Here is a 20,774-nt window from a genome sequence, read left to right as displayed (position 1 = left end):
GTGTCTTGCTAAAGATCATTTACTCCCTCCCTTGGAAGGAGAGTACTTGGGAAAATGTCACCTGGCAAATAGTAATATATATTTTTTTAAATCTACATGACAAAAATTTCATGAAAATGGGATTAAGGAATTTGGAACAGTTGTAGAAAATCAGAAGACTAATTGAAAAAGTCAATCTTCATTTTTCCTATATGAAAAGTAGTGCCATCTTGACCATTATTATCTACAGTATCTTACAAATTCTTCCACAAAATGCTTACAGTAGTAGCTACAATCAGGTTTAGCCACCCCACAGCACTGCCTTTACTGCCCTTTAAGAAGCAGGCAATAATTCTCACAGCAAAATGCCCCTCAGATAAGTAGCAGTCACTGTGCACTTAGGTTTATTGGAATATGACTGAAGAAAGCCTACCTGACTTTACACTGTATTTTTCACTCAAGCATTTACAGAAATCAGACCATCAAGCCCCATCAAGGGGCCATGAGTCATTTTCTCTCTTGCAAAATGAGTATTGAAGGATGAATTTGGGTAAGGGTAGGAAAACTGTCATTTAAACCAAACCACAGCAAGCATCTGCCTTACTTCAAAGATCTCATCCATGGTTTTCAGAGTCAAGGCAGTACATTGGTTATATTACTAAGGAAATAACAGCTCACATATTACAAGGAAAATCAGCCCATGCTGAGAAAGAAGGGACAGGGCATCTACATAGTTAATTATAGTTAAGGAGACAACACCATGAAAATCCTGTTGCATATAGATAGCAAATACTTTATGTGTGAAGGAAGATTATCCAAACAAAGTACACGGGGGGGAAAGAAAAGCCCAAGCAGCTGCTATGGGTGAGAAAATGCTAGAGGGTAAAACTCTGCAGCAGGTCAGACCAGAGCTGCCATGGGACAGAGCAGGAAAACACAAGCACCTTGTCTCCTCTGCTTGCCTCATCTATTGGCAGCTGTAGGAACAGCATCCACCAAATAACGAAAGAAAAACAAGTTCTTACCATTACAGTTTCAACAGAACACCTTGGTGCAGTTTATGCAAAGATCACATAATGCAATCGACTTAAAAACTCAGGGGAAAGCTACCTCAGGAATACCAGTTGTGAAAGGAATTTAGGTGACAGGAAACCACAGAAGTGAGAAAGCAATGTGAACATGGTCATGTCATTGCTTTTTGGGGGCTTATGTGGCTCCAAAGGAAGTTATTCAACATGTGCATTTTATTGCAGAAACTGAAGTACTAAACAAATTAGTCCTTTAGGAGATAGCAGCTTTCTCCAACCAAGAGCTAAACCAATGATCCTCACAGCAAAGATCACTGGGATGGACACCAAGAGATCACTGCTCCGTGGTAGGCTGTGTCAGTGAGCTGAAATACAGATGCTAATGCATTGAGTTTGAGGTGATGGACCTCTGGCAATAGAAGAACAGAACAGGAATCTGTTACTACAGTTTTGCAGAAAGTTTAAGGCACTTCAGCTACAGCTGAGCAGAGGAATTTCTAGCTCCTGACAATCCTTCTAGTGCAAAGCAAAATAGGATTTCTACAAACATTACTGAGCAAATACAAATGCTTTAGTGCAACAGCAAAGGCTTGGGGTCAGTTGTTTCAGGTTAACAGAAAGGTCCAAGAAAAGCCAGCTCACAGTTTTTCTAAATCCTCTGCTCTTTCCATCCTCCTCAGAGAAAGGTTACCTAGCTCTGGTCTGCCGAGCTACCACACCATCACATGCAGTGATTTGGGGGAAGAAAAAACAAGCACAAGTCTGACAAGTTTTCTAGGTGGATAAGGGGCAGCAGAAAAAACTTGTCAACACTGAACTCCTGTAGTCTTCAACAGGCACAACCTTTTTTTTTCTTCTCTGAAAGATTTATCCATTTCAGGTTTGTGGTCTCTCTTTCCCAATAAGGCACCTTCAACTTAAAGAGTTTATTTCCCAAATACTTTCTTCACTAAAATCATGGCCATCTCAGGCACCTGAAAGACAAGTACAGCACAAGGACACAACTAAAGATATGGGAGGCAAAAATATAACACATGAATTGACAGAGGTAAAGAGAGGCCAAGCTACTTTCCCAAACCTCTGCCTCAGGACCCGCCAAAATGTATGGGCAGGAATCCCCTCATGATCTTGACAACCAGTTGCCAAACCAGTTTGAGTCTAATGTCTCTCATCTGCCAGTCAGAAGATAACACAGATGTTGTACACTTGGGTTACTTCTCACATACCTGAGCAGCTTCTAGAAAATGAGCAAGTGTGTAAAATGCTCATCCCCTCCCACATGTAGGCAAACAGCAGCTGCAGTGGGCACCCTGTACGGGGTGCAGCCCACGCTGGCAGAGCACACAAAGATAAACCTTACTTGGGAATGCTCACGTGCTGAGTTAAGTACTGTGATAATTAAATCGTTAGTCACATTGAGAAGTGGGTGGAAGAGGCTGCAAACGTCTGATGCAGTTTGCTACAGGCAATCATGGATTTACCACTGATGCATCTGTCACACACAAAGATGGGCTCAGACCCAAGCATCTGCAGCAGCTCAACTTGAGGCTATTTCCCAGAAGTGGAATGGAACGAAGACACCAGCCCTGCACCCCCAGTGCTGTAAAACCACCAAGACCCATTACCAACCTACCACATGCAAACAGCTGTATGATTTCACATACTGAAAATATTCATCCGGGGAAAGAACTTGCAGAGGCTAATCCTTATCAAGAGATCTGGGAATTCCCCTTCCTGAAATCCTCCCTGATAGTACTAACTAGTTATCTAGCATTTTTATATCCCCAGTCTTGTTATGTGGCATATTTCACTTGGCTACTCGGCATAGCAAAAGGCTTGCAGGGGAGAGAGATCTGAAGAGGAGATCTGAAGCATTTCAGTAAATACCTAACCACCCTCTTCAGTATCTGCCACTCACATAGTACCAACTCATCTTTGCAAGAGTTTTCAATCTCCTCTAAAGTACAAAACTGAAAGTACTTCTGTTTGCCTTAATGAACAAAATTTTACATGAGAGCTGCTGGTGAAAAATTGGATCTTGTACCCCAGAGCACCAGCCCTTGTTTCACTACCAGCCTCAAAATTCCTCCCCACAGAGCAATATAATTAGGAAGGGGGGAGGGAGAAAGGCAAAAAATGGTAACCTGTATTGGGACACCTCACTTGCTGCGCTGGTACCACTCCACAGAGAAGCCTGTGCACCATTCCCAAGTCTAGAATTAATTGTTACTAGAGAAGCCTAAGGCTTGTGGAGACTCTGTTTACTTGCTACTTCCTGCAACAGGTCAACTTTCAGGGAACAGCAGCCCGTAGGAACATGCACAAAGAGGACAAGACTCACGGCAACAAGGTGAGGTGGGTTGTTTTTCCCCAAAAATTTTTATTTGAGAAAGCTGACAAAAGTCTCCCAACCAGTCATTACAGGTAAATCCACACCAGTCCCCCGCACCTGCTCCCCAGTAACTACTCCAGTACAGTGAAGATCAAAACATTAACACCAGAACAATGAGAGTGTAACAGTCACCTGGGGAACTTAAGGCCTCACCATCATTTTTAAGGTAACTTTGTACTCAGATAAGGATGGGGAGAGGATATCAAAACAGACAAGACCGGAAAAGAGCCTTTTTTGTACTGTCTTTTCAAGTTATATAAAAACAAAAGCAAAACCTTAACAGATCTACAGGCTTCAAACTGTAGGACCTAAAACTACCTTCAAATGACTTCTGTAATTCAGTCCTGTGGCACTGCTGCTGTTCTGCACTGTAACAGTTTTCAAGAACATACAAGGATAAAATGGTTACAAGGGCAAAGGAGTGGACTTAGGATCCTAATATGGCCTTATCAAAAACCAAACAAATTAAAAGCAATCAAAGTACTTGCAGTGGAATTAACAACTCCAGGAACTGGGAAACAGCAAAGAACTAATGTATTTAGACAACAGGAGATCATCTTTACATCCTCTTTTCCACTGCCTCACCCTGGACAACTGTTTCCTTCCTAGCAATAGATAAGACTCAGGTGAGAAATTATAAAACTATGCTTTTTTTGAAACTGCTAGGCTGGGCCCAGGGCCATGACAACCCCATCCCTACCCAGAAGAATCCAGACACAGGACACCAGAATGCCGTGCTGCTGAACCACTTGCTCTGAAGGAATGCAGAGACGATGACAGGATTGTAATCACAGCCTAAAAACTGCACCAAGTACAGGAAGTTAACCTGCCTGCTTTTTCCCAGCCTGGCTTTTTTAACATAGTGCCACATGAACAGCTGAGAAATGGTGAGAAGCTGCTGGCTTTTAATATTTAGTATTGCACAGGAAAATAACAGGTCTGTTGAGGGCACAGTACAGACTGCCCCCTCAGATGTAGAATTAGCCTATTCCCACCCTGTACTGCCTTTTTTCAGCTCATCCACATTCTTCCAACTCCTCTGCTACCCTGCACAGAACTACTGTAGCCTCGGACCTCAATGCAGGCTACAGGCCCTCATACCTCAAGTTAGCATCAGCTCACCCTGCTTTGAGGTCTCACAAAATGACATTCAGCCAGCTGCCTGGATAGATGAGAAGTCTCCTGCTCAATGTAAGAGCAAACTTCCTAGCATGACCTGCTCCCATCTGCTCTGTGACTGCATCTGACTGAGGCCTCCTGCACAAAAGGCTGTTCCTGACCAAGGTTTTCAGGAAAGCTGCTGCACCATTTCAAAACAAGAGAGGCAAATCCAAGACAAACATGTGGGGGAAGGGTGGGACCAAGGCTGGATAGGTTATTTGAGCAAAGCAGGCTTCTTTCCAAGCTCAAATACACTTCCAAGCCTGCCTTAGAAGGCTCCCCTTCCTCCAGGCTGAATCACCATATGCTCAAGTTCCCTGACCTGTCAGCACAAAGACACCAGCTCCCACAGGGAGAAACACAGAGGTCCACGACAGGGACCAAACCTTGGATGACCCTCTATTCTCAGGCCCTGCTGGAATGATGAATCCTATTGCTTTGCACTCAACTCCATTTGCTCGAGGCTTAGATCCCAGCTGGTGAGGACAGGGAATTGCCCTGCTCTGCCCCAGAGTGACCTGCATGCCACCTAAAGAGCGCAGCGGGGTCAGGTGGTTCTGAGTAACACTGCAGTCACAGACAGATGGGAGACATCATCAAGCCATGATTATAGAAGGAGAACGGACAGCGCAAAAATTTGCTGCAGCTGTCATGGAAACATCTTTTTTTATTTAATCGCTGCCCCAGGAATACCCAAACCCAGCATGACCTCCCCCACCCTCAACATCCAACAGGATTTCATAAGTCCCCCATTGCCTCCGATGTTCAGGCTCCCCTCCCCCTTTAAGGTCCAAGTTCCTCCAGAAAAGCTCCAGTCAGTGGGTATCCTCTGTGAGATGGCTCCAGGAGGCCATGGCTAGGTCCCAGCGGTGTCCAGCTGGGTCTGAGAGGAGGGGGAAGAAGATTTGCTCCTTTACTCAATCAGCTTCTTGGCCTTGAAGAAGCGACGCAGGTAGAAAACTTGCCAGGTGGCCAGGCCGATGAGACAGCACATGGAGAAGATGCTGAAGTACAGAACCCGTGTGTTTGTCGACTCTGAAACAGAAAACAAACCATTGCACCTGAGTCTGGCATCACAGGATACACCCAAGTCCTGGGTAAAATTCCCAGGACTTCTTCTCCTCCCCCATGCAAAAGCAAGATAGCATGAAGGCAAGGGCACCTGAGAACCAGCAGCACTTGAGAATAAAAGCAGAGGGAACAACAAGAAGGATAATAAGAGGGAACAAGGTGAAGCTGTGGTTAATGGGCAGCACTGAATGGAACAGAGTAATTCCCATTAGGAATGGAGACAGAAAGAAATGATTTCTAGAGGCAGAACAACAAGACTCAGTGACTGCTCCAGGTTTCCCTTACTAGGAACAGAACAGGCAGAGACCACCACAATTGCCTGATCTCCAAATGCTGCCCTAATAACACATTTAACAGAAATGAGGTTTTTAGAGTTCTGTCCCTCTGCAGGGGCACAGTCTCTCACCATTTGTGTCCCTCATTTCCTCTTCTCGTTTCTTCATATAGGCAAAGTCGTTAACGATGGACTCTGAAAGATCTTCCAAACGTCTCAATTCTACTTCCAGGGGTTTCAACTTCTCCACTTTAGCAATCTAGAAAACAGGAGAGTCAAATCAGTGAACCAAAACCAAAAGCTCCCACATGGGTTTTTACTGCCAGTTTGAAGCACTCCTCCCCACGCGCTACAGATCTGGGGCATCCTTCCCCTCGGGAAATACCTCTACGAGCCAGAAACTACCATTGCATAAAACACTATCACTTCTCCCACCTGTTTTCTGAAACACACTTTCCTACTACTCCTCCTACACAATGGAGGAGCACAGCATGCATGCAAGCACACTTCTTCCTTATTCGGCTTCATGTTAGCTAATTCACAGTCAGCTTCTGAGGAGTGGGTAGAAGCTCTTGCCACATGACAAAACCTCCAGTGAGTGTAAGTCACAGACTGAGATACAGGTGACTAACTCACATATGTATTCGATACAGTTCCGTAGGCACACAGCCCATTAGCACCGAGACTCCCACCGCTAGTGCCTCAGAGAGCCCAGGCAGCCCAGTCCCAGCAGCAGCGGCTTCATTATCCCACAAGAGCTGGGGTTTTATCCCTCAGACAGAGCCTCCGGGCTCCTGGCAGGGACGCCGAGCCGCCGGGTGGCGCTGCGGGGCCGCTGCGGGGCCCGGCTCCCGTCGGGAACAGCGCGCTTGCCCCGGAGCGCCGGGCCAGGCGGGATAGCGCTGCTACGCACAGCGCCCGGCCCGCGCCTCACACGCTTGGCATCCAAAACCAAAACTCCGCCGCAAATTCAATTAGAAAGCACGGCACACAACAGCAACTGTTCAAGTGGAATGTGTAGACATGTGTCTCTGTCCCAGCTGTGGCTACAACCTGACACACGTGTTACATAAAACGTGCGACACAAGGACACTCAAAGGAAGCTAAATGCAATTCCTGACACTTCTCCAGGGTTTGGGTAACTGCGGTTCTTGAATAGAATTTGTCACGATTACCAAGAAGTGACAGGCCCCTGCCATGAAGGCCGGATGCTGTGCCCTCAAGTAATGCAGCAGAGGAAAAATGAGTTAGAGAAAACACTCAAAGCACCTGCAGTTCAGCACCAGTCTCAGCCCCACAGGATTATTCAGATACAAGCTGCATGATGGCCATCTCTCAGCGATCCATGCTGACAGGCAGGCAAGAGGGCACCCAGCACGAAGGTATCCCCAAACTGCCACTTCAGATGCAGCTGCCTGGGGATCAGAGCCAGAGCTGAAGAGATGCTCATGACCAAGCCAGTGCTAGCTAATCAGCCCTTCCACTGAAGGGTCTCCACATGACACATATCCTGGCAAGCAGCAAGCCATCAAACAATCATCTGAGGGTTTTATGCTGAGGCAAGCTGTATATTATAGCTCTGCCAGCACAGCAGTGTCAGTTTGGAGTGTTTGAGAGGAGGGGTAGGAAGGAGAAGTTAACCCCCTCCTGCTTTCTAGCCAGTAGATTGAAATGACAAAACCCTGCAGCCTGGCCACGTATCTGCCAGCAGAGACCTTTGCTGAAAAACTAGCACCAGAGTTTGCATGCCTACAGCCCAGACTCTGCTGACACTGCTAGAGCAGCAGGTCTGTAACACACACAAGGTCCTGGGCAGCTGTACTGACAAGCCTGCCTTGCACTGACCAGCTCCCTCATCTTCCTTGAGGCCTCATTTCCTCATTCACATAAGGCTACAAGGGTTCTTCTGGGAAAAAACAAGGTTTATCGGCTCCATCTGCACCCCTTCAGCTGCTCTTAATAGGTGTAGCTACAATTTAATAGCTACTTTTAGCCCTGCATTATTCTAAGATGTGTATCCTGCATCATGGAATCAATTAGAGTGGAAAAGACATGTTAGATCAAGTCCAACCTAAGACCTAACACCACCATGACAACTAGGCCATGGCACTAAGTACCATGTCCAGTCTTTCCTTAAGCACAACCTTCCCAGGCAGTCCTGGAACCTAATCTGTAATAGTGGAACATCATCATCCTAGAAAGAACATCTGGAGTACCAGCACCAGGGTAACAACCCCAATGGGCTTCCCAGTGGTCACTAAAAGATTCGTCAAAACCTAACTCTCTTCTAGAATAGAAAGAGATACACTATAGCCAAGAATTGATAAGAAGTAGACAATGTGGAAAAAAACCTAGATCATCAAGCCTGCTTAGTGCCACCAGAAGTATTTTCACTTTTATAAATCTTCATTTCTACTTATTGAATGGATAAAGTTATTCCTCCCAAACCCAGATAATTCAGATATGACATTGCAGTTAGATTCTCTAATCTGGCTCACTATTCCAGCTGCTTTGCTCCAACAATGCCTGGATCTATGAAAGTTTATGAAGCCAGACTTGGACAGTATCAGTGACTCTCATTAAACTGCCTGAATCAAGTCTCCTTGCAGCAATTCAACAAGAAGGACTAGGGCTGTACAACAGGTCACTGTTACCCAACAACACATGAACATCACAAGCAAAAGGCTCAAAAAGGCTGCAATTCCACAAGAGAAACCCAAGCAACATTCCTGCCCTCGAAGACCCTACAGCAACCTGTCAAGTCAAAACTCACAACTACTACAGCAAACTGAGGAGGTGGTGAAAAAAAAAAAACACATTGCAAAGCAGTGTGGTTAAACATCTATAGCAGTTGTACAAATAATAAGTCAGTTTGAGTCCTTTGTAGGCATCTGTTCAACAAGGCTCAATACAGTCTACAACTTTGAGAGGTCCTCACAAGTCAAGGATGATTGCCAGGGCTGCCAAGATCTGCATTTGGTATCAAGTGGGACTGCAAGTCTGAATTCTTCTTTTCTTGTATTTGTCCATGGACCTTTTCCCTCAATGAGCATAAGAGATGCATTTATTGCCAGACAGTTTTATCAGTACAGCCAGTGAGTATGTAGATACACAAGCATAAGAGAACCTTTCTGCACAGCAATGGTGCTTCTGGTAGCACTACAGTAAAGTAACTCCAGAGTATGCTGTGGGGTGGTATTTAAAGGGATTTTGTAAATACAGCAAACATAATCCTCCCAGCTATGCTCTCAGGGATTCAACCCATAAAATTTCAACATCTTGCAATCCCTCAGTAGCACGTTGACAAACAGCTGGCGCTGTGAGTGCTCCATTCTTCCCTGACCCCCAGCACATTTTTTACTCTCCATGTAGGATGTGCTCCTGACTGACTTAAGCTATGATTGCTTTGCTCTTCCCTGACCCCAAGCACCTCCTTACAGTCCACATAGGAAGTGCTTCCAGCCAACTTAAACCACGCAAGACCAGACAGCCTAAAGTTTGAAAGGATATAAAAACAGCAGCATTAACATCTCAGATTTTTGTTAATTTTCTATTTGGAACCATGCACAGCCTCCTCTGCTACTCACTCTCCCCTCTATGGCATCTCCCATGCCCTTATGCAGAGTGGACAAAGCAATCATCTGTGGGACTCTTTCTCCATCAATAATTCTCATTTTCTCAGGCATAGGCTCTGTACTGGGGGGTGACTGATTCCAAATTCTAGTGAGCCAAAAGCATGATAGCTGCCATAAAAATTCAGCATCCAAACCAGTCAGGACTGTCTCAGTCACAAAATAACTGCTACCCTACAGCCAGCTCTTGGGCCTAAGCAAGCCATGTCCTCCTAAGATGGAAATGTTGAGGCTTTCATGCCTATTTCCAATGTCAACCTTCAAACCAAATACCCATTTCACAGCAGCTACTACTCTGCCAAGCACCTTTACACTGATACACTGCCAGTTCTTAGAAACACACAAGAACCACTTTCAGGCCTGCTGAGCCAGTACATCTTACGGGCAGGAAGGTAAGAATAGTGACATTGAAACTTGATCTTCAAGAGAGGGTCTGATATTAAATTCACACGACCTCTGCTGCAGGGGCTGGGGAAACTTCACCTCTCAGTGTCTTGTTGCCTCTAAATACCTATGCCCAGAAGCTGGCTCATGCTATCCTAGTGAAGAAATTCACACATTAGGCTCCAGTTCCCAGAGTACAGAATCAATTCTAGTTGATGTTTGTCTTTTTTTCTTTTTCTCCTGTAACAGACAAAGCTTCACTGCAATTGTAGTTTGCAGACAGGCTTTCATCACCACTGGGAAAACAGCTTCCCATCACGAGCCCAGATCTACAAAAGCATCACGTGAGTGCTGGGAAAGGGAAGCCTGCAGTGCAGGCAGCCAGGGGACATACCTCCTCGTAGTTCTTTGCTTCAACGCCATGCTTCATATCCAGAGTCACGAGCTGGTCCGGCATCCTCCCTGTTCCTGGAAGCATAATGAAAGGATTCCTTGTGTGAAACAGTCAGCCTGCCAGGAAATCACCAGCTCTTCCCACCAGTGAGGAAGAACTCAAACCCCTCCCCTCCCTCCATGTCTGCAGCTAACTGCGGAGGCAGCACAGTCCAGCCTAAAAATACAGAGACTTCACAATAAATCCTGGCTGAAGGAGAGCCTCCCAAATATAATGAGAACAAGCTGTAACCAAATGCACTGAGCATCTACAAGATGCAAATCACTGTAAAAACTGCAGAGGATTAGAACATGAGCACCAGCTGCTATGAGACAGCCTAGTGAAAGACAAGTCACCGGAGGGACAAATATTCAACTGGGAGGCCCACGTTCACAGGAAGTGAACAAGCAACTTGTCAAGGTTACTGGGGCTGTAAATGGCATTCAAAGGAGCAACTGATAAACTGCTCCAACTGAGGAACATGGCCTATGAGGCATTACATACTGGAGTATCTGCAGAAGCCAAGGCAATCCCTTCACCAACCATCTCACATAGCCAAGAACCACACTGCTAATGCAAGCCCTGAGAGAGCAAGAGGCTTCTGAAGCTGTGAAAACACTGCCCCAGAGAGCTGCCAGCTGCAGCCACACTAACAGCACATAAGGCTGCAGTCACCAGCAGAGCAGCTATCTTTCAAGGCTGATACCCCCAGGCTAGGGAAACCTGTGGCTTATAGCTTCTTTCAACTGCTACAAACTGTCACATCTGAGAACATGCACAAGAGGGGAAAAAAATTATAAGACAGTCATATCAGATACTCTCAAAAATGCTGCACATCAGCTTATCTGAGTATCATTCTCTACCACCCACCAAGAAAATACGTCTGTATGTTACACATTTCCAAATCCCAGCATGTTGAGACATACAGCTGTCCTCAACTGGCTGCCAGCAAAACACAACATCTGAATTTACTTAAACTATGAATTTCAGAGTCTCTTTCCAGGAGCATGTCCTATACTCACATGTTGTCTCAGAAGGCTGCCAGGTGGGCATTCATCAGTCCAGAAACAAATTCAATGTACAGGTTATGCTGGGTCACTCCAGCTAGTTGGAGCTAGCAAGATATTCCAGACCTTTGATACAACATCCCCAATTTTTTTTTCTACCCACTCACTGAACAGTTCTTCAACACCAGAGCAGAATCACCTTCTACTGCTAGCAGGACAATGAATAATCCACTGATAAAATGGATTATCAGCTACCAAACCTCTTCCTAAGTTTCTTTATGGGAATGCACTAATAAGAGCCCAACAGATAAATTATGATTAGGATGGGATTTTGTTGTTTCCTTATAAAAGACTGGTCACTGTAAGAAACCCCTCAAGTCCCAGCACTGTTCTTTAACAGACAGGCTGTATACAACCCCCTGCACTCCTTTCCCTAACCACAAGTTTTGACTGCTTATGCCACACACGTTACTGGCACGCATGGAGACAGGCAGGGAGGACAGACAACAGTAGCTGTAGAAAAAAACTCACAGCACACAGTTCAGTGAGAGGTTTTTTTAGTGGTGCTCAAATTATAACAACTTGATTTGAGAGCTGAAGTTTGCAGGAAGAGATGAGAAAGATTGGAAGACCAGTGAACAGAAGAACAGAGCTAGAAGAATTAATTTCTTAGACTAGAAGGGAGAGCTGTCAAGAAGAAGTAAGAAACCAGAAACCTTAAAGCTGCCAGGTGCAAGGGGATGGAGAGCAGACATTTTGCAAGAGGCTGACATTGTCAGGGACTGGCAGGGAAAAACTCAAGCTACTCTCCTGTAAGTTTACTAAGCTCGAGGCAGCTCCCTTCACAGTCATCAAATCCTCAGCAACCCCTTGCTTCTGCGGCAGCCAAGGCTCACCAGAGCAAGCTGCATCAGCAGCAAAGAGGAAAACAGTCAAGATTCAGAGATCATGAACTAAACTGATGCCTGCATTCCTGATACCTACACTCCTCAAGTCTTCAAGACGTCATCTCACATGAGCACTGAACTGTTTCCTGGGAAATTAGGGGAGCTCTTAATTTGCAAAGTCAGTGGAAAAGCAGGATGGTTGAACTGAATATCAAAAAGTTTTCCCACAGGAATTCCAGAAAAAATGAGTCCTAACACTCTTAAAGTTTGGAAAGAGAAGGATTACAGAGGGAGCATACAGCTAAAGATTAGCATACAGAAGAGCCCTAAAGGGAGAATGCAGTGAGGCCAGGCTGTTCACCTGAGATCAGCATGTCATGGGAGAGTAAATGTGCCAGGGAGCAGAGCACTGGTCAGGAAGACAGGACTATACTGCCTGGAAGAGGGTAAAAAGCCCATCATGCAAATACCCACAGCTCCAAGAAGCACCCTAAGAACTCCTCCACTCTGATAAGGTGAACCCTCGAAATAGGATCTCTTTCTCACTTCCTCTTCCTCATTTCTGCGGTTAGGGATTGAGAAATCCCAGTTGCTTGGACCCTTAAGATCCAACTGCTCTAGGTTTCCTCTACCAACAGTTTGTCTCTTTCAATACTTCACAAACATCCTCCTTGGCTGCTGCCCTAAGTCCTGATTACTTACTTGATGAGACTGGGAAAAAGACCCTAATCTTTAAAGAGAAACATGGGAATTAAACAGACTTGCTAAGTGTCCCCACTCCCATGCTGACCTTACAGAGGAAACAAGGTACTTCCTTGTGACGTGGTCACTTCTTTCCAAGTACCTTCACCAAGTCCTGCAGATGATCAAGCCTCACAGTGTCATGTCCTTTACTTTAATACTTCCTTGACTTCCAGCACAGACATGGGAGGTCTGGAGACACTCCAGGTGGAATTTGGGGCACCTGGATCCAAAAAAAAAAGCCTCCAGAAGAGGATCCAGTTGCTCAGTTGAGGAGCTCTATAATGTGGCAGCTCAGTGTCCCACAGGTCATCAAAGCAGAAACTGCATTTAGAAATACTTACTCCTCAACCATATTGAAAGCTTTAAAACAAACTTGCAACAAGGGAGTCAGGGATCAAACATTTGCTACAATCAAAACAGTTGTAAGGGGCTTGGTCTAGGCAAGAAACCTCTACTCAAAAGCCCGGAACTAAGAGTCTAGACACAGCTAAAGAAAGAAACCTTTCCCACTTCAGTGTGTGATCACATGGAAGCTATGAAAAGGTCTGCAGGACTGTCTGGAGACTTCTCAAATACCCAGGTGTTGGAAAGTAAATAGCATGAGTGACTCCCAGATGAGTCACTAGTGCCTGCATGTCTCAATGTGTTAGAGAACATTTGGAAGTCCTACCTTTGGAGTAAAATAAAAACAATCCTGAGCATTTCGAATCATTATTTTATCTGTAAAATACCATAGAAGAGGTGTTACAAGCCAGATCCCTCCCAATCCCAGCAAAGAATATAGCCTTCTCTTTCTGTAAAGTTCTCTTCAACTTGCAAACTACTTACATCTTATATATGGAGCAGAAATAGCAAAACAGCAGCTGCCTTTCAACTGATTTGAGGAATGCTGCTAGTGAAAGCTCTGTGAAACGCTCTGGGATCTTTTAGGATAAGACCTAAGAAAAACCAGGCCCAAGGAGCAGAACTCTGACAGTAACCATGAAAATATGGAGCACCTCCAAACTTGCATGCACTCACAGCACCACTGATGAGACTTTTGCCCACACGTTGGCCACTTTCAGCAGGTTTGCCCTGAAGCTGAGCTCAGGCAATACATGCGTCACACTCACAGGAAACAGGCCTCAGCCCCCGTTAGGCAACCATGCTGGCAGCCAAATGCAAAGCTGACGTCCCTGGTCATTTCCCCTTCCCTTTACTGACCACTTAAAGAGCAGTTGTGAGGGCAAATCAAGGACACATTCCCTATACACACAAATCCAACCTCATTAAACAGTTGTCAACCTGGTAGCAGGATAGCTACCAAGAACACATTGTGCATAGATCACATTCTAACAAAAGGGGAAGAAATGGTCTGCTGGGGTGAAAGAGAGGTCCTGGAGATGATAGCACCCAGCTCTGCCCTGGCTCAACTGCAAGACAGGCAGAAGCATGAACTGGCAAAAGAAGTGTGTTTTGCTCACTGGTACTGCCACTCACTGCAACTGTGGTGACCTCTGCAGGAGAATTGCCCAATTCCCCTTTCAGAGGAAACCCAAGTGCTCTACACAACAACCACAGGGGATTACTTCAAATGCAACACACAGAGCAATGTTCTGCAGTGAGATTGGCCACAACCTCCTGAAAATCAGCTTTAAAAGTCAAAAAGTGCTTTGTGGACCACTTTACTCATATTCCTAATCCACACAGCTAGACAAACTTCATCAGAAGCTAGAAACAGCCAGCATTTCGTTTCACTTACCCACAGGAAGCTTGCTCTCAAAGCAGGCCTCAAACATATCATAGTCTTCAGTGGTGAAGGCAAACTTGCCCTTGCTGGCATCCTCCTTGGCATACAGGATGTGCCCAGCTGAGTCAGTTATCTGTAAAAGGGAAAATGCAGGTAAGAAACACAGTACTTTGCTGCTGTGAGCTCATGCTGCCTGTGCAGCAAGAGTAATCCTAGCCTTCCCTTCGGATCTGCTGCTTTCTCCTTTCAACAGTTTCCCTCCTTCTTTGTGACTACATCAATTCCTCCCCTCCTTATCCACACACCAGGAGGTGACAAAGAGTGACTAAGAAGTAATTATTGACTCTTAGATCCAAAAAACACCAATCAACCAAAAAACAACACTTCCCCTCCCCCCCCCAAAAAAAAAACAAAAAAAAACCACCAAAAATCTATTGCCCAAAGAATCAAAAAAATCCCAAACTGAACCCCACTAATTTATCTTCCTCCTATGAATCCCATATACTACATGTAAGAATTGTAGCTGAACCAAACTGTCATTCATTGCCTTTATTTTGCAAGCAAAATTCATGAATTCCCATGGCAACAGAGATAGGGAGAAGACTTATGGGACAAGAGTCACATTCCCCAGAAGGTGAAATGGAGAAGGGTACATCTGTTGCTCTAGAAACGAACCATGAGTGTGGCCCTGAATTACACAAGGTTTGGATGCCAAGATCCATAAAAGTGGTCACTTCAGAGGACAATTCAGACTACACAGACAGAATAATGACTGCTTTGCACTAAGTCTATAAAACTACTAAGAATAGGCAAAAACTGTGCAAGGTCTACAAAAATGCTTCAACAAAGAGTATAAAAAGAAAGGACACGAATTTCATGACGCAAACTTGAGAATAATTGTGCTCAATTAAAGGCTCCATCCAGCTGAAACACTGACAGGGGAGAGGGGTGAAAAAAAGGGAAGGTGTTACAACACTGCATGAAAACGAACAGTGTGCAATCCACAGGAGTGCTTCCCATTTTCCCTCAATGCTAATTTATAACAGGTATGTCTGAAACAGCATGGACACTAAAGTTACTAGGGGTCTTTGAAACTCTTAAGAGATAAAGAAAGTAAAAAGCTTGGGAATAATTTTAATAATAAGACCAAAGTACATAAAATAATTTGTGGCATGGAAAAGCTAAGTCAGACATTCTCTTTTATTCCAGCCTTTTCCTTATACAAAGGCCATGCAAAAGGGCCATATACCCAGAACTATTCTACAGAAACACTCTTTATTCTTATTAGAGCACTTAATTAACTCTCGGGCACTGGATTTGAAACAAGTGTGGACCTACCCATGGATGAGAGCTCCTGCACTAGGCAGGAAAAACAATCAACTATATAAACTCTCATACTTTATGGTATAAACCACAACAGGCAAGACTTTAGGAACAAGCTTCCTCTATATACAGATTATCCCACAATGGCCTGTTAAGGGATTTGTTGTAGCTGCCCCTGCACCATATGCTGTCAAGTGTCTGAGAACAACGAGGTGCACTGTTCCCCATGCAGTAGCTCAGAGCTGTACCTGTTTTCCAGTGGCAAGCAGATGAAAGCACACCTGCACAGCCAGGTGCAGGCAGCTGTGCTGCCATCCCCTTCCCACAAGCCACCAGCTACCTCCTGTCTGGAAGGCACCAGGCACTGGGAGGCACTGGGAGGCACTGGGCCCAAGTGAGCAGGCCGTTCTGCAGTAAAGGACTGTGTATGTTTCACAACATGGCATGTGCTGTTTTAGTTCAGGGGTCATAATTAACCAAGATGCCTCATCAGCATGACATCACACATTCTGTACACCAGGTTCTCCATCACAAAAACAAGTTAGAACAACTTAGCTCTCAGATGCCCCTATTATTTTGAGCACTATTTTCGTATGCCTTTGTAGGCACCAGAGCTAATCTTTATGCAGCCTGATCCACTTTTGCCCTTTGCAGCTCGTGAACAGCATTGTGGACAGTAAAGGCTCTGCTATCCGCTTCCATCAAAACTGAATAGCATTACCCAAATCAGCCACACACACTGCCCATTCAGCCGGGGTGCGAGGGCGGGAGAAGCCGCTAATAGCCCGGCCAGAACGCTTGTGGGGGAGTCGACCTGAAAGGAATTTTTCATGCTATTCTAACGTTATTTACGGTAAGGCAATCCCCTACAGACAGGGCATTGTTTGCCCTTGACACACAGCGCGATAGGGTCGGGCTGCACAATGGGGCAGAGGCAGCGGCTGCCAGGCAGCGCCCCACGCCCCCCCGCAGCTGGCAGCGCCGCGGGCTCCCCACAACAGAGGGGCACTGTCAGCGCTGGGCCAGCACACACACACACACACACAGATGCCCGCTCACCGGCACGAACCCAGCTGAGCCGGGACACCGCTACCGAGCACCCTCCTCTGCTCGCTGGCCCAATCCAAGGGGCCAGAGCAGACCAGAGAGTACCTGCAGGCATCATGCCCTCAACTGACCCTTCCCGCACAGACCACAGAGAAAGCAGGCACTAGCAGAGAGGTTTCAGCACTTAGAACAAGCCCAGCATACTGGGAGGACACAGCATACCTGAACAATAAAAAGGAAAGCAAGAACTGCATTCATTATTTTTTCTCCTTTGCAGCTTTTCAAACTATTTCATTTTATGGTTTGAACAAAAAAGAACTTCTCTAAGTAGCACCACCCAGATACTAACTTCATCAGCAAAGCCAACTAAGACTCAAACATGGGATACATTGGTTCACCATCACCTTCCTAGATAAGTTCTGTGTCATAAAATTGAGTTTTAGAAGAGACCTTGGGGTCAACTGACCTAAGAGTGGGGAACCTGAGAACAAGGAGGGTTGGTTACCAAGCACTAAGAGACAGGTGAGAACACGGGCTCTCTGTCTCAAATACATGTGCCTTACCAGGCACATCCATATTTTAAACCCTTAATGCTGCTTGGCCCTGCCTATACACAGATGAGTTTCCTCTAACAAATGAGGCAAGAACAGAACAACATGATTTTTTAAAAAGTAAGACTCCAGAAGAAGCCTTCCCTTGCCATAAGCAAGCACAACTGTCAATAATACCAGGGCCTTCAGGCATTGGTAGGGAGATGCTGGAAAGGCAACCTGGTTTCAGGAGCTCTGAAATACTCAAGAACACCAACTTCAGAAACTCCTGAGCAGACCATTCTGTCAAGAACACCAACTTCAGAAACTCCTGAGCAGACCATTCTGTCTCTGTTTCTGTGCTTAGTATTGAAACCTTTGGGAATGCAGACAGAAATAAAAAAGGGGGCAGAAAGCTTGTAATGAACTGACTATGTAGCAACAGACCTTATTCAGCTAGGCTAGAATTTTGAAAAAAGCCTAGGAAAGGCAGACTGTGGGCAGAATTTAAGTGAATTTGTTGAATTAAAGTGAAGCTGTTGAAGTTTTATAGCCGCATGTCACACATGTGTCGTGAATACTCTGCCAATTCTGAATTTCCTGAAGATCCTTCAGGATCATTTTCTTCCCTGCAGCAAATATCTGCCTACCTAAAATCCTTGCAAGCCACGACACAGCAAGATGAGAATAGCCATTTTGGGTACCAGAATCCGGTACAGCAAAATGTTCCCAGCGCCCACTGCACTGTGCCAGGATCCCGCTGTGCCAGGCCCTCCGCATGGAGGGAGCCCTGGGAAAGCCACGTCACCAGAACTCTTTCCTGCTCACACGGTGCCAGCAGCCTGGCTACAGCTTTATCGCAGCGGCCCATCTCGCCAGGCGCCGGATAATCTGCATCTGTGCGGATTAAATGGCAGACTGCGGGACGGGCCGCTGCAGCCCCATCTTTGGGGAGAAAAAGCTCCTGTTTGGCTCAGGCTAAAACGCCGCCCTGGTCCCTCGCTGCCCAGCACCCGGGGCTCCTGGGCGGGCTGGTGGCCCCTCGCACCGGGCGAGTCCCGCGGCGCGGCGCGGTGCAGGCCGGGGCCGGGCGGCTGTAGGCTCACGCGTGGGCCGGTGTCACGCGTGGAACACGTCACCCCTTCCTTCCATCCATCCCCGCCCCGCACGGCCGGCGAGGGGAGGCGGGGCCGCGCCGCCCGCCCCGGCCACCCCCGCGCCCCCGGCCGGCCGGGGCCGCACCTTGAGGTTGGCGGAGGGTCCGCTGGAGGAGCCCGGCGGGGCGCTGATCTCGTACTCGCCCGTGACCAGCGTGTCGCGGTGGATCTCCTCCCGCAGGCACTTCCGCGCCTTGCCCGGCAGCTGGAAGGAGATGGGCCGCGCCGGGCCCACCAGCAGGAGCAGCAGGAGCAGCGGCAGGAGCGGGGCCCGCCCGAGGCGGGGGCGGCCGGGCAGCGGCGGCAGCGGCATGGCGGCGGCTCCGAGTGCGGCGGGCCGGGCCTGCCTCCGCCGCACGTGACCGCGCCGCTGCCGTGCGTCACCGCGGGGCGGGGCCAGGGCGGGGCCGCCTGACGGGCGCGGGGTGAGGGGTGTGGGCCGTGGTATGAGCCTTTGAGGGGCTGTTTCGTTATGAAACAAATGAGTAACGAACTTCATCCAGTAATAACGGAGGGGAGCGAGTAATAATGATTTCGCTCGTTAAAGAATTGGAAAATAAGAGCAAACCTGTGCTCTGAGGCACAGGAGCATTCTGGGGACGGAGCAGCGGCCCGCATCTCTGAGGTCCTTCCCTGAGAGAGACGCTTGATATTTATTGTATGGGTTTTTTTTTCATTTTTTGAAGAGTAACTTCCCTCTTGACTTCTTCACACAAGAAAATGCGGTTTTATTTGATGTCTTTCTTCTTTGCATCAATGCCTTGCAAATACCATTCAGTAGGAGTATCCAAGTGTTTTTAAAAGCAAATGAAATTATGATGATTTTTGAAGACAGAGCATTACTTTTTTCTCTCCTTTTCCAGCATATACTCAGATCTAGTTTTTCCTTTTTTTTCCCCTCTTGATACATTTTACTCTTTAGGAAGGCAGCATTAGGTAGGCAGTGACCAGCTTTGGGCCGCTGCTTCCCCTGGCAGCACATCCCCTCCATTCCAGCCTCCTGGCCCGGCAGTGCAGCTGCCAGGAAGAACAGGCACAGCTGGGAGCAGTGACTGCTCTGTGGCATAACCTGCGAACAGCGAGGAGGAAAATTGCACAGGTGTGTGCTTATGATCACCACGGTTGCAGTCAGCTCCTGCGATCAGCTGCAAATATTTGTGTGTGCTAAGATGTAAGGAAAAGCAGGAAGAAATAAATTGATGGTAATATTGCTAGACAGCAAAATATCTTTTTTATTTCTGTTCGCTTGAGTAAAAAATATTACACCATTATTCCACTTTTATTCCTTGAACATCACCAGCTGTGTTCTCTCTCTGGTCAAAACGTCTTTAATGACAAGCAATAACAAGGAGTCGGTACAAACTTTAATCTAAAGAGGCTTTAAGCAGCAAATTTTATGCTTGGATGTTCACCTACAGAGCATTTTAAAGAACAGTTCAGTGCTTTTTGCCTGCTTGTGCTCACACTTACTGAGAAAATATGGTGAAGGTCTCCTGCAGAAACAGGCACTAAGCCCAAATGTACAGTGGTGGAGTGACCTCATTACTTGGAGGGAAATAAAAAAACTTTCACAAAAAAATAATTCACTAAAAAGCCGCCTAAACAACAAAAATCTCCTAGCATTAGACCTTTGCCCTTACTTTAAACTCCAGTTTATTGTTTGAAGTGAGATTTTCAGTCATTTGATGGACATTCCAATACATTTTTAAATCTCTTATCAGTTCACAAACCTTCCCTTACTTGGACAATTAAATTATTTGGAAATGTAACCATAATAAAATAAATATTTGGCTCTTTCTGCAATATGTCAAAGTATATTTGCAAATGAAAACATTCTTTCCATTGCAGCACTTAAGGCAGAAAGAACTATTTCACAAACTTTAAGAAACACAGATTGCTAGGATATGAAGATATGAAATGTTCTACCATAAAATTCCTCACAAAGCTGGCACAGCATGACAAATTTCTTCATGCAGGACATCCCTCAAACCAGTGA

At 46.2% G+C, this 20,774-nt stretch overlaps 1 protein-coding gene across 1 annotated transcript; it reads right to left on the bottom strand.

Annotated features, from left to right (window-relative positions):
• Positions 1–3,357: 3,357 nt before the first annotated feature.
• On the bottom strand, positions 3,358–19,139 carry TMED10 (transmembrane p24 trafficking protein 10). Its single transcript, XM_064714578.1, has 5 exons — positions 18,864–19,139; positions 14,734–14,854; positions 10,316–10,389; positions 6,038–6,164; positions 3,358–5,595 (listed from the first exon to the last, which is right to left on the bottom strand). The coding sequence occupies exons 1-5, from the start codon at positions 19,089–19,091 to the stop codon at positions 5,474–5,476; spliced, it is 672 nt and encodes a 223-aa protein (XP_064570648.1). The 5' UTR covers positions 19,092–19,139; the 3' UTR covers positions 3,358–5,473.
• Between the last annotated feature and the right edge of the window lie 1,635 nt (positions 19,140–20,774).

This window comes from Zonotrichia leucophrys, chromosome 5 (genome assembly GCF_028769735.1).
Source record: "Zonotrichia leucophrys gambelii isolate GWCS_2022_RI chromosome 5, RI_Zleu_2.0, whole genome shotgun sequence".
Taxonomy (NCBI): Eukaryota; Metazoa; Chordata; class Aves; order Passeriformes; family Passerellidae; genus Zonotrichia; species Zonotrichia leucophrys.
The sequence above is the reverse complement of the archived record's forward strand: the minus strand, read 5'-3'. Positions and strand labels throughout refer to the sequence as shown.